Source organism: Caloenas nicobarica, chromosome 12 (genome assembly GCF_036013445.1).
Source record: "Caloenas nicobarica isolate bCalNic1 chromosome 12, bCalNic1.hap1, whole genome shotgun sequence".
Lineage (NCBI taxonomy): Eukaryota > Metazoa > Chordata > Aves > Columbiformes > Columbidae > Caloenas > Caloenas nicobarica.
The window spans coordinates 13,505,351-13,517,468 of NC_088256.1; the positions used below are offsets into that span (position 1 = coordinate 13,505,351).

Sequence of the window (12,118 nt, forward strand, 5' to 3'; positions counted from 1 at the left end):
ACTACTACCTACAAAATTTAAGTAGCATCAAGAAAGGAAGCCTACTGAGATATCACAAGGAATCTTGAAGCCTAGTTTTTAAAGCAAAATCAGCACTGAGTTTCCGCATGACTTCGGTGTGACTCAGCCCACGCTGCTCTCTTTTAGTAAGTCCATAGTTTTCTTTCACATACTTTGCAAAGGGCGTTAGTTGCGTCCTGGCAGGAGTGCCGTCCTTCCGCATGGGCTGGCTCAGGACCAGCTCCCCCCCGCAGAATGCACACACGAAGCGCTCTGTGTCCAGAGACTTGGAATGACGGCCAATCCTGAAATGGAAAAATGAATACCTTGATTTCCCACTTGAGGTAGACAGTACTTGTGGGAAAGGGCTCTTTGCTCTCTGCCAGGCTACGCAGGTCAGATTTCTAAGCTGGCATTTTTGAGTGGGAAACAGACCGCATGCTTCACACAGCAGAACGATCAAATCTGTATTACACATTTCTCCACCCTAGAACTTTTCCAATGCCTTTTCAGCTTGGTTCCTTGGAAATACCACCCCCTACCAAAAAGCCTATAATAGGATCAGTGTTGATCATGAAAACAGAGATGAGTGGCCAAAATTTTTCACAAGTTCATTCAATATTAATTACAGTAGAAAGTGAACCCAAATTTACATTGTTTGAGCAATGCTTGAAAAGTGAGAGCAACCACATGGGGTGTGACCTTTCCCTGCCATGTTCTTCAAAGCTGAGACATATTCTGATCTCTTACTGCTTCCCAAAGACCTTCCATCATCACCAATGGTCCTCAGAAGACACTTCTGCCTGTCCTGACCTCTGAACTGGAACTGACACTACCTGGAAGCAAACGTGGAGTCGCATGTTGAAGTTGTGTGGGCTCAGGAAACGTGAAACGACCGCTCAGAGTATCCCAATTGCTTCACAGTTTATAAGAGATCCGTGATTTTGAGACACAGGGCATTGCCACGTTGGAGACAAAGTTAATACACAGTCACATGCAAGATCAGAACATTACTCACGTAGCTTTGCACAGGACACACACATAGGTGAATTTGTAATTAATTTCATAGCTGTGGCATCGTGTTACTACTGGCAGTTCTGGATGAATCATCGCTGATTTATTGGCATAGAATCTCCAGAATTGTCCATGTCCGTTGCGAACACCATTGATCAGCCAGGTGGCTGCATGACAAAGCTCATGAACTAGCGTGTCTCGAAGACGATCTTGGGGTAAGGCAAACAAAAAAAAGAAACTAAGATCAGTCACGTGTGGGCAAGTACAGGCTTTCAACCTTAGTCACTGCTTCTGGCCTTAGATACTAATTCTTTATTAAGATGCAAGAGTTATTTTGGAGGTTAGAATTACCAATGTGGTGGTGTTTTATTTTTTTTAATGAGTCCTGAAACAGTTATTTAGGCCAAGACTCATTGATTGCTTTTCTAACACTGATATTTTTCATCCAGAAACAACTAGAGCTCAGCACCGAATTGTCTCCTCAATTAAAATAGAATATTTCAGCTGGAAGGGACCTGCAATGATCTCACTTTTTAAAAATCTGCCCAGCCTCTTAGAAGGGTTGTGAGGACAAGTACTACCATTAATAATTTATTCAAATTAATAGGAAATTTCAAAGCAGGGTTCAGTTCCAGTTCTCTTAGGCCTCAGATTCATGTTTTTATCTCTGTAACTCACTTTCTCAAAGAAGAAAAAAAAAAAATCAACATTTCTTTTACCTACCTGCAGAGTCACAGACTTTCTCTGAAAGTTCTATGCGAGCATAACGCTTTGCTTCAGGACCTTTTGTCTGTCCACTTACACAATATCCTGCTGTTTTTCTCATTTTCTTATTCCAGATTATTACCATTTTCTCTGGTAGCTGAAAAACAAAACAGTACGTGTAATCCGCCTTTTTCTACCTTGCTTATCTTCTTCTGGCCCTCTGGCTTCCCCTTGATATTTACTGCAAAGCCAGTACAGGATGTCTCTGTTAGTGCCCTTAACACTGTTGTCACTTAAGATGCAAACCCACCCTCCACGGCTTCTTATTCTCATGATCAGTTTTTCTGTAACCAACACCGGGAGTTTCACACTGCAGGATGAGACAAAAAAATCCCTTAGTTCCTCTGTTCTGCCGCCAAGAGTGGCTACACATGCTGCTTAAGAGGAAATACAATGACAGGTCAGGCATAAACTAGAATTTCCGCTTTAAAAAAAGTACTTTTCCCTACTGCTACTCATTTGCAAGACAACACCTCACTGAGCCACAGGTGGTTCCTTTGCATTAAATAGCCCTTAAAGTTGTTTTCTGGTGTTTCGTGGAGAGAGCGTGTGTATATGTTTAATACATGTGCTTTATGAGCATCCACAATAGTCTGTGATCAGAAGTTCTACACCTCAATAATTTACAGGTCAAGCACCATCTGCTTTGGTTGTTCTGAGCTTGCAACTCGGCATTTTTGATTTGATGCATGTTCACACTGCGAGAGGGTGAATGATCTCCCCTTGCTTATCCTCTGTGCTGCTCCTGACTTTATAAGTGCTCATCAGATCTATCTTGGTTAGCTCTGTTCTTTTACCAACAGTTTTCTGTCATCTCGATTAGTTAATGAGCTGAAGTACATGGTCCAACAGTGGTAAGTGCCAGCACAGGTACAGGGCTGAAGCACTGGGGTGAGGATGTTTTGCTTTCAGCAACAGTGAGCCTGTTCAACTCAGCTCGATGTGAAATCATAACCTCAGCTTGTCCTTGGTCAGCTCAACGGTATTTTCTCAGCTGAACAGAAACATTTTCCTTCCTAAACAACATTCTATTGACATTACTGAGGGCAGTGTCCTTCCTTTCAAGGATGTTTCTCACCAGAAGAGGGTCTCCAGTATCCCAGAACATGTAAAGGTCAAGACAGCGTTTCTCTGAAATTGAATTTGGAACTTACAGCTTCAGGTTCACCCAAAACTGTTATTCAAAGGATAAGCGGCTTTTTAATCTGTTCCAAAACAGCAGACATGAACATGCAATAGGAATGAAGGCCACGTGCGGCATGACTAAGCATGAAGCAACAGGCCCCAACAGCAAAGGGAAATAAATGCTTTTATCCATCAGCTCCCCGACGTATGCTCCCACCACTTGTCTTTGTCAGCTGCAGGCAAGAGAGTTGTACTACAAGTAGCGATTAGGTTGTGGTAACGCTGCAGAGGTCACTAGTACACGTTACTCCAGTGAAAGCTGAATAAGCAACGGTGGTTAAGCAACCTCGTGGTTTTTACAGCAGAAAGCCACAGCTGCCTTTGCTGGGGTCTGCTACGAGAGGCAGCAACAGAAACATTCCTGGGCCGCTGAGCTGATGACAATGCAGGTGCTAGGAAATACATGAAGATAATTATCTGTCACCTCTTCAAACTGATCCAAGGCCCCTCACGTAGCAGTTTCTCTCCTCAGGAGCTCTGGGACACCATCCAGACTGCTCACTTAGGGATGGTACAACCATTGCGGCCAGGAAAGTGAGCCAAGCTGAAAACCGCTGCCGTGGTGACAAACCCATTTCAAAGAAACTGCTTGAACTAAGTCATTGCTATAAAGCTTAACTTGTAACTGAAGAGGATAAAGAGCTATCACGTCAAAAAATGAGGACCAACACATTAACCAGCATTTTAGAATTGTAGTTTTTGTTTTGAAGCCAACCTTCTGCTCAAAGATGGTACTATTATACAGAGAGTAGAGCTTCTGTGCCAGCTCCTCCTTATTTTTCTTGAAATACTTCACATAGTCAGAAGACGGATTTGAGAGATCTTGCAAGAAACAGCCGGGCACTGAGCACACCCTGAGCCTGCAAGAAAAGCCATAAAGCAGTTTACTGAAGTACAGAGATATCACATTGAAAAATAATGGCCACTTTATAGCCAATAAAGATCTCTGGGGTGCTGCTGCCAGCATAAACCTCTCCTGACTCTCTTCACTGGCTTGCGCACGTGCTTATGCTGTCTTTTTCCCCTGTCAGGGGCATGAAAGGGCAGAACTCTTGCAATAGTTCTGCAGTTACATCATTAATTTACAAAACTAGATTATGAGGACTCCTAAGTAGGAAAAGAGAGTGGTTCAAATCTTTGTGACACAGCGAGCCACAACCATACCAAAACTTGATCAATATATGAACAGCCTTACATGATCACCCACAATAAAGGTATATTTTCAGAAATATAGCCAGAGATGCTCTGGGAATCCTCAGGAATTCATTGAGGGGAAGGAGATATTCCTCTAGGATGACTAACAGCAATACTGCAGCATCCTGACAAAGCATCAGTTTGAAGACATCATTTCAAGGTTTTGTATTGGTATACACAATTATAAAATAACTAAAAGAAACATCACACAGCTAAAAGGCAGAACAAAGGCAGCCATTAGAAATGAAAGATATTCTGAAAAGCTTAAGCTGCATCCATGTAAAGAAAAAGAAACATGAATTCTGCAAGTTATAAGGATACACATAAAAAATATCAAGACAAGCTTGTTGAAAGGCATGAATTCCTAATAGACTCAGTTTTTATACATTTTCAGAGGCAGGCAGCTGGATAAATAGAATCTGTAGGGCCAGTCTACATTAGAAGTCTGCCGTACCAAGACAACAAATAGCAAGAGAGCTCACACTTCCATAGATTTGACATTTGTCAGATTTGTCATCAACTTCTCTAATAAGAGATTAGCTTCTATTCTCCCTGTCACACCTGAGAGTGAAAGCTTTGATTTCCCGCTGCTTAACCATTAGCAACTGCTGAATTGGCAGCAGAAGTTCCCTGGTACCAGAAAAATCACATCATCATCCTAGGCAAAATGCTTAGCATCTCTTTGTCAATCTAGAACAGTCCTAGAACCCAGTAAAGATGGAGAATCACTTACTTTCTCTCTGTCTTTGCTGATTGTGAGCAACTGACTAATTCATTTCTCGGAGTTCTTCCAGAAGCCACTGTCCTGGAAGGTGTTTCTTGAAGTAAAAGGGAGTTCGGCCTTGGCGTCTTGACTCCCTCCCCTTTCAAGCGCTGGGCATCCTCACAGGGTGGCCTCATGTTTTCTAGTTCAACAGAAAGAGTCACAGGATTACACACTGTCCAGTAATCAGGAGCACAGATGTCAGCAACCAGGTAACGGACAAAGGTGAAAAAAGTCAAATATTCCCCCTCAGTGCACACATTCTCACTGCGCATACTTGAACACAAAGGCTTTTACAACTGATGGAAAGGTAATTGCTGTGATATACTACAAAGCTGCCATTCCACGAAGGAGAAGCAGACTCCAAACTTTCAAACATTCCCTCTAGGAAGCGGAGGGAAAACCATTTGTGACTTCGCTCAGACATTTCCGTGACATTGCGTCAATTCAAAGTCATCACGAGCACGTTGGGAGTGGTAATGCAGAGACACCATTTGAACAAAACCATCGTTCTGACCTGTCATGTACCAGAAGGCACATCGTTCGTTTTCCAGGCAAGTTCTGATCAGGTCACTGCCTATTTCCCCAGTCCGCATCCGGACAGATCGCTAAAACGAGTGACCCCAACTCCAGAAATCAAGGACAGTGTCAAGGTTTGCAGTTTCAGGAGATGTTCTCTCCGCCAGCTCTTCTACAACTGTTCCCCTGTTTGGGCCACTTGTTTCCTTTCACTATTCAACCATCTACAGAGAAGCCAACGCAACTGCCAGTTCACTTCTAGAAGATGTTTTCTAGACCACATTGACAAATTCTAATAAAAGTTAAAATTTGCTCTTTCCCAGGCCGTATTTCCATGCTGTCAGGCATCCTCTTCCATAGGTCTCCTTGCCCTCAACTAGTCCTTGTTAGCGAGGAGGGCACCCTGGGTTTACTCTTCTAGAAAGAGATTTGCTTTCACTTGCTTTTCCTCAGCAATAGCCCTTTTTCCCCTGCAGTCTTGCAGTTGGAGCTCACTTCACTTAGTTGAAGGAGGGAAGGAGCTTCTGATTCAGGAAATCCTCATTATAAACTGTATTTTAAATAAAAACTGCTCAAAATTTCAGTCTTATCAAAATGACAGCTTCGCATTAACTGCTATCATCCATTAAAAAATTAGTTATCATTCAAAAATCACCAATTAGATTTGTTTTCAGAACAACTTTAAGAACTAAAAACATCTACAATTATAGGAATTGTAAAATCAAGCCATAGTGAAAAACTTAAATCTTGATACCACAAGACTGGTAGAATCACCTTTCAGAATGCTCAGAAGAATAATTTCTCATTGCATCAAATTCAAATGCAAGATGCCAGTTGCAATTCTAAAGCACAGGCCACACAAATGAACATAATTAGCTAATTAGCAATACCATTGCTACCAATAGGTAGCTCGCAATTTAGCTAAGAACAATTGCTTACCAGTTGCGCTTGGCTGATAGACAGTTCTGCTTGTGCTTAAGACTCGTTGTCGGGGTGTACTTCGTTTCTTTATCCGTTCTATTAATGATTCAAATTCATCATCTGAGCTGCCTGATTCTACCTCTCTACTTTGTCGTGGTGCCGCACTTGGCACTTCATTTTCTACACCCTTTTCACAGCTGCTTGCTTTCCTTCTAACAGGCAGGTCTGGGCTGCCTCTGGAAACGGATTCTCGTGGATTTTGGGGAGGTGGGAGTTTTATGCAGCTCCAAATCTCTTTCGGGTCTTTCACTCCCCACTTTTGGTAGCCAGGCCATGGACTTTCGACGAAGACAGAACGTCCAGTGTCACTTGAAGCCTCTGGATACTGCAATTCTTGGCAGCAACTGTTTTTCTTTCCAGGAGTCATCCACTTCTTTGGGGTCTGAAGATCCTTCTGTGCTGCAATTCAAAACAAACAGCCCAAAGTTTTGATAATTTCATTTAGAGGACCTGTCTTCTTTCTTTACTCAGCATCTTTTGGCTACAGAATGACTTGGTACAGCCATAGCAATGCTGGTTTGCATACCCAAAGTCCTCTCTCCACAGCAACCAGTATTTGCAGCTCAGTCTAATCAGCCATGAGCTGCTGCTCTTTCCCCAAACCCAAATACTAGCAGATCATCCACAGTATCTGGAGACCTACAGCAACACTTTGGAACGTACACTTGTCAGAACAGTAGGACCATGCTTCCCTCTGTTACCTCTAGAGGAAACAGAAAAGCCTCTGTCACCCTCAAGGAAGAGACAAAGTGACCTTACGTTTAACAAGCTCTCTCAGAAATCTATGACCTTAGCAATAAATGCTTTTCCCACCCATTAAAATTCCTGCTTCATATTTGGTGTCCGACAATTACTTGCCATTCTTTGTTGTGCTCTTTCGCACTTTCAAGTCCAAGAAGACATCATCTGAGTCATCAATAAAGTCCTTCAAACTGTAAAACAAGCAAATAATGTGAAAAGGCAGGCATGAGCAGGGAAACAGAAGAGTAAGTTTGCCTTACTAAAAAAGCAAACCAAAAAAAGCCACCCATTATACCATCATCAGTTGCTCACAGGAAATGTTACCAGCTACGTCCATCAGCAGGAATGGTCGTAGAGAATGCACAGCTCCAAACACCCCATTTTACATTTGACCTGAACGTACAGATTGGACACAACAGTTCTTCTGTCTGCACTCACTCCTACACACATATCTGCCTCTGAATCACTAAAACTTTTGATTATTTTTCTGTGTTCTGAATAGTAAACATGATACAGAAAACTAATATATAAACATTGAAAAGTAATGAATTACAGCACCCACCTTGCTTCCGCCTTTTTAGAAACAGATTTGGGAGTTTTCAATCTAGCTAAAACTGAAACAATAAAAGATTAATTAAGAATAAGCTTCTGTTTCTTTTGTTATGCATTTTTTAAGAGAAAAGTTTGCAAATAGTAAAAATTCAGTCTAAAGTCTTAAAAAAAAACCCCAAACCAAACATAAGAATCCTTTACATAGAATTCCAGCTCTTAATTCCTCAAAGCTGAGAGCAGCTGTCTGGCATTGCCTTCATTATTCGATCCTTGCCCAGCACAAAGCCCCATAAGAAGTGCTGTTATGTGTCTTGCACTATCCAGTGTAACCTCCTCGTATATGTGGGTCGTTGGGGGTGGAATTGAATTTGGTTTATTAATATTTTCTCCAAGCATTTCAATGACTGCGGGTAGCAGTCTTCCTACTGCAAAGAGTTGTCCACATGCTTATTTCACTAAGTGACTCCAAAACAAACGTTCAGACAAAACAGTAACAATACTACCCCACAGCAGAACAGCAATTCAATACTACCTCTCAGAAATAAATGTGTTTTAATCACTCCAGGAATACTGAGGTGACTGCCAAACACAGAAAGCACAGCTCAGGCAGTGGTATTGCACATGCTTGAAATAGTGACTCTTAAGAGATTATTAGAAATGCCATCAAAATTTCACACAACATCATTCTGCGAGATTCAGGAAAGCCGAAGGGGAATAAATTTCATTAATGCATAAATCAGGTTGGGGAGAAGGGAAACTACTGTCCTTTCTTCAGAACATAATGGGCCAAAATAGCAGTTAAGGAAGGTTCATTCTCACAATCTAAGGCTGCATGGATGACTTCAGTGAGATTAAAAACTTTTACACTATGCCATAAGCCCCAAAATGAAAAGATAAGTTTGCTCAATAAAGCTTTAATGGCTGATCGGTAGATTCTGGTACCAGGAAGGGCAGGTGAGCTACACCCAAATGCTACCCTGAAAACACACCAAAAGTTAAAAAGCATAAGATAGGGCTAAGTGTTGTCCTCTTAGAAAAGCACAAGGCGGGGAGGGCAAGAATTCAAGACCTTGAAGCTCACAAAATATTTGGAGCATTAAGTTATTTTCATTTTTAGCACTCAGCAGTCTTCCCCGCTACCTTCATTGCAGAAGTAAACACGGCATCTGCCGCCTTCGAGCCACCGTGTCGAGGTGGCTCCTTGAAGCCCAAGTGGCCAGCAGCTTTTCCAGACAACCATAACCACAGCGCTCCTGCACCAGGAAGAAGCACCAAACCAGGGAGGCTGACAGCTGGTCACAGGAAACCAAAAGCTTACAGAAAAATATGACCTGCTACTTAATAAATAAATTATTTTCAGTTTCTTGTCTCTTGGCACACAGATATTTTCATTTCACTCTTTCCTACAGCTGTCGCTATAGCATGGCAATAGAACAGCTTTGCAAATATTCTGCTCCAAGCCCAACTGGTTACTCCCAAATACCTCCCACAGCAGAGCTGACTCGTGACTTTGGGGCTCGACAGCCTCCTGGATGGAGAAGGCAAAAGGAGAGCAGGGAAAAAAAGAGCAGACTGTCAAATATTTAAGTTTTTAAAATGACAGAAAAGTGAACAATGACCTAAAAAATGGACAGTATTGAAATATTTATCAGATTTAAAAGCCCAGAGGTAGCACAGGAGCTATACACAGCGCATTTTAATTCAGCTAGATGTAAGCAGTAAGGCTTGACAATGCTTAAGGATCATTCACGTGGCACTGAGCTGGAGTACAGCACGAACTCTAAAGTAATGAGAAATCTGCTTTAGAAGGATCTGGACTAACACAAGAGTGATACGCAAAAGTCAAAATAAAGAGATACGACATGTTGCCTTACCATTTCAACCACCTCTGTTCAAAGGTTGAATACATAATCAGGAACATATTGCAAGATTTACAAACTTTTAAATTACTTACCAGTCTGAAACCCACTTGAGATGTAGTAGAACCATGATTAGTCCATCTAAGGAACAAGCTAAACAGAACTCTTGCAACAGGAAAAAAAAGCAGCGTGTACTCAAGCACCCTCGCACAAAATGATCGTCATAACGGCTATTACCAAAAAGGAAAATACAAACTTCATGTTTTGTACGTACAGGCTAAACATAAAGATAGGGAGTTACGCACAGCAGAAGCCATTGTGTAAAATTTAGTATTCGATTCTATCTTACCAGGACTTTGAGCCACTACAGAAGGCCAAAAACATCTCTCTGACTGGTTAAGACTCATACAGCAAAAGCCGTGACATGTAAGAGGGAATTCCGAGTAGTTTAGACACATGTTTGGAACAGTAACTGCTTAGAGAATACGTTTATTCAAAGATTCTCCGTAGACTAAGAGGAAGCAAGTGACAGGGAACAGACAAAACTACGGCAATAAGAAAAAACAAAGCAAGGCAAAAAGTATCCAAGATTGAGACACGAGATTCAAGAACGCTCCCTGCGGCACAGAGCTCCCACCGCTCACAGAGAACATGGACTCTGCAGCAGGAGCAACGAAAGAAAGTCACGTGTAGAAACTGCTTCACTATAACAAGGTAGAAATGTGTCCTTTTAATACTTTTTCAGAAAACCAACTAATATGTGCTATTACTTACACATTTCAAATTCCTCATCATCACTGCTGGAAGAGAAGCACAGCACACTGCTGCAAAAAATGAAATGCAGAATAGTATCAAGAGCGTTAGGTCAGCAGCAGGTAGGTCTGTATCTCCAGTGGTCTGAGACACCTGTGAACACTGAGAGCCAAATATACACTGAAAACACACTGAGCGTCTAAAATAGGCTGAACTGTTTTAAATTATTTAAAATAGAAATATCAGAACTTGTATATTAAAATTTATAACAACCATATATGTTCAGTATTCAAGTAGCAATCAATCGCTGTCAAAATCTGAAAGACCGAACCGTTTGGAGACGCAGGCTTAGGATGCGACATTGGTTTAAGTTCAAATTGGGTGTCAGAAGGGACAAAAAGCTTGTTTCTCATCTTACGTGTGGTATATGATAAGGTAGAGAGCGTCGTGTTGTATTAAGTCTGAAACCTAAAACCACTAAACGAGAAACAAGCTGCTCTTGTGTAACGCGCACTTCGATGTGCCCGCCACGAACACCGAGCGGCTGCGGCAGCTTTCACGAAGCTGTTCCTGAGCCGCAGAACGGTGCCTCGCCACTCGCACTGCGGTTCTCATGCGAGCCATGATACTCTATCTATTTCATTTTCTGACAAAACCCAAACGTTAACAACTTGAAAAATACACTAGCAAATGCTTAAAAATATGAATACGGCTTCTTTTAACCACATTAAAGTTACCTAAAGCTTAAAGACCATAATTCTGAAACATGCTAATACCTACCTATTATCATAAAACATTTGAGGGCGCAATCTAACGTTATATTTAGATATGATCTGTAACAACAACGCGAGGACGGGGCTGCTGCCCCCCGAGCGCGGCCTCACCTGCCGCCCCGCCAGCCCCGGCTCCCCGGGCAGCGGGACCCGGCCCGGCCGGACTCCGCGGCCTCCCCGCCGCCACGTTCCGCGGCCTCGCTGCCCGCCCGGCCCTGCCCGTGTGCGGCGGCGCGGCGCTGCCCGCCCCGGGGGCTGTGCGGGCCGCTCTGCTGCGGCGGGAGCGCGGCCCGAGCCCCGGCCCGCGGCGCGGCGGGGCCCGGCGGCTCCATCGCGCTTCAAACCGCCCGCGCCCGCCGCGGCGCTTCCGGGCAGGAGCGTGCGCGCCGCCCGCGCCTGCGCACTCGGGGCCGGAGCGGCGGGTTCGCACCGAGGCGGAGCTGAAGGGGCCAGAGCGCCGCCCTGGCCGCAGGGCTGCTGCGGGGGTAGCGGCGGCCCACACCCAGCACCGGCAGCTGCAGGCCGGGCACAGCCGGCCCGGGGGCACCGCTGCACCGGGCACGAACCGAGTCTCAAGCCGAGCACAACCAGGAGACAAAATTAGCCGAGACACATCGGCAGCACCCCCAGCGAGGCTGACACCGGCTTCAAACCGCAGTCCTTGCCGCACCGCAGAGCTGCAGGTGGGGAACACGGTTGTTGTTTATGCAAAACAAAAATCTGAACGGCTACGCCAAAGGAGCCCGAAATGAATTATTTGCCCTGAGACCAGCACCTATTCAGGTAACTAAGTTAGAGGGCTCTGTATCTCCAACAAAACACTTGTGAGGAGGAAGAGTTTCTCTTTTTCTTCCAGCAGACTGGAAAAAAATGTTGAAGGCTCATAGTGATCAGTAAGCGAGAGAGACTTCTTAGGGCTTAGCATATGCGAGGCAAAAATGATCATTCTGGTGAAGCGGTGTAGTTTGGGTTTTTTAATGTGCTTTACGGGCAGTTGACTGTCCTGAAGAGAACTCCTT

The 12,118-nt window shown here is 43.7% G+C and overlaps 1 protein-coding gene across 1 annotated transcript; it reads right to left on the reverse strand.

The window, feature by feature from the left end:
• Positions 1–2: 2 nt before the first annotated feature.
• On the reverse strand, positions 3–11,431 carry GCNA (germ cell nuclear acidic peptidase). Its single transcript, XM_065643419.1, has 10 exons — positions 11,211–11,431; positions 10,348–10,397; positions 7,725–7,776; positions 7,280–7,353; positions 6,380–6,820; positions 4,892–5,063; positions 3,680–3,824; positions 1,738–1,876; positions 1,019–1,223; positions 3–305 (listed from the first exon to the last, which is right to left on the reverse strand). Exons 1-10 carry the CDS (start codon positions 11,429–11,431, stop codon positions 53–55), a joined length of 1,752 nt encoding a protein of 583 aa, XP_065499491.1. The 3' UTR covers positions 3–52.
• Between the last annotated feature and the right edge of the window lie 687 nt (positions 11,432–12,118).

What these genes read in the sequence shown, in the direction of transcription:
- GCNA (XM_065643419.1), bottom strand. Translation starts at nt 11,431, where the DNA reads ATGGAGCCGCCGGGCCCCGCCGCGCCGCGGGCCGGGGCTCGGGCCGCG. An exon ending in TCAGCAAAGACAGAGAGAAA is followed by an intron (nt 3,825 to 4,891) that starts GTAAGTGATTCT and finishes CTTTTCTTGCAG; the next exon opens with GCTCAGGGTGTGCTCAGTGC. An exon ending in GTACCATCTTTGAGCAGAAG is followed by an intron (nt 1,877 to 3,679) that starts GTTGGCTTCAAA and finishes TTTGTTTTTCAG; the next exon opens with CTACCAGAGAAAATGGTAAT.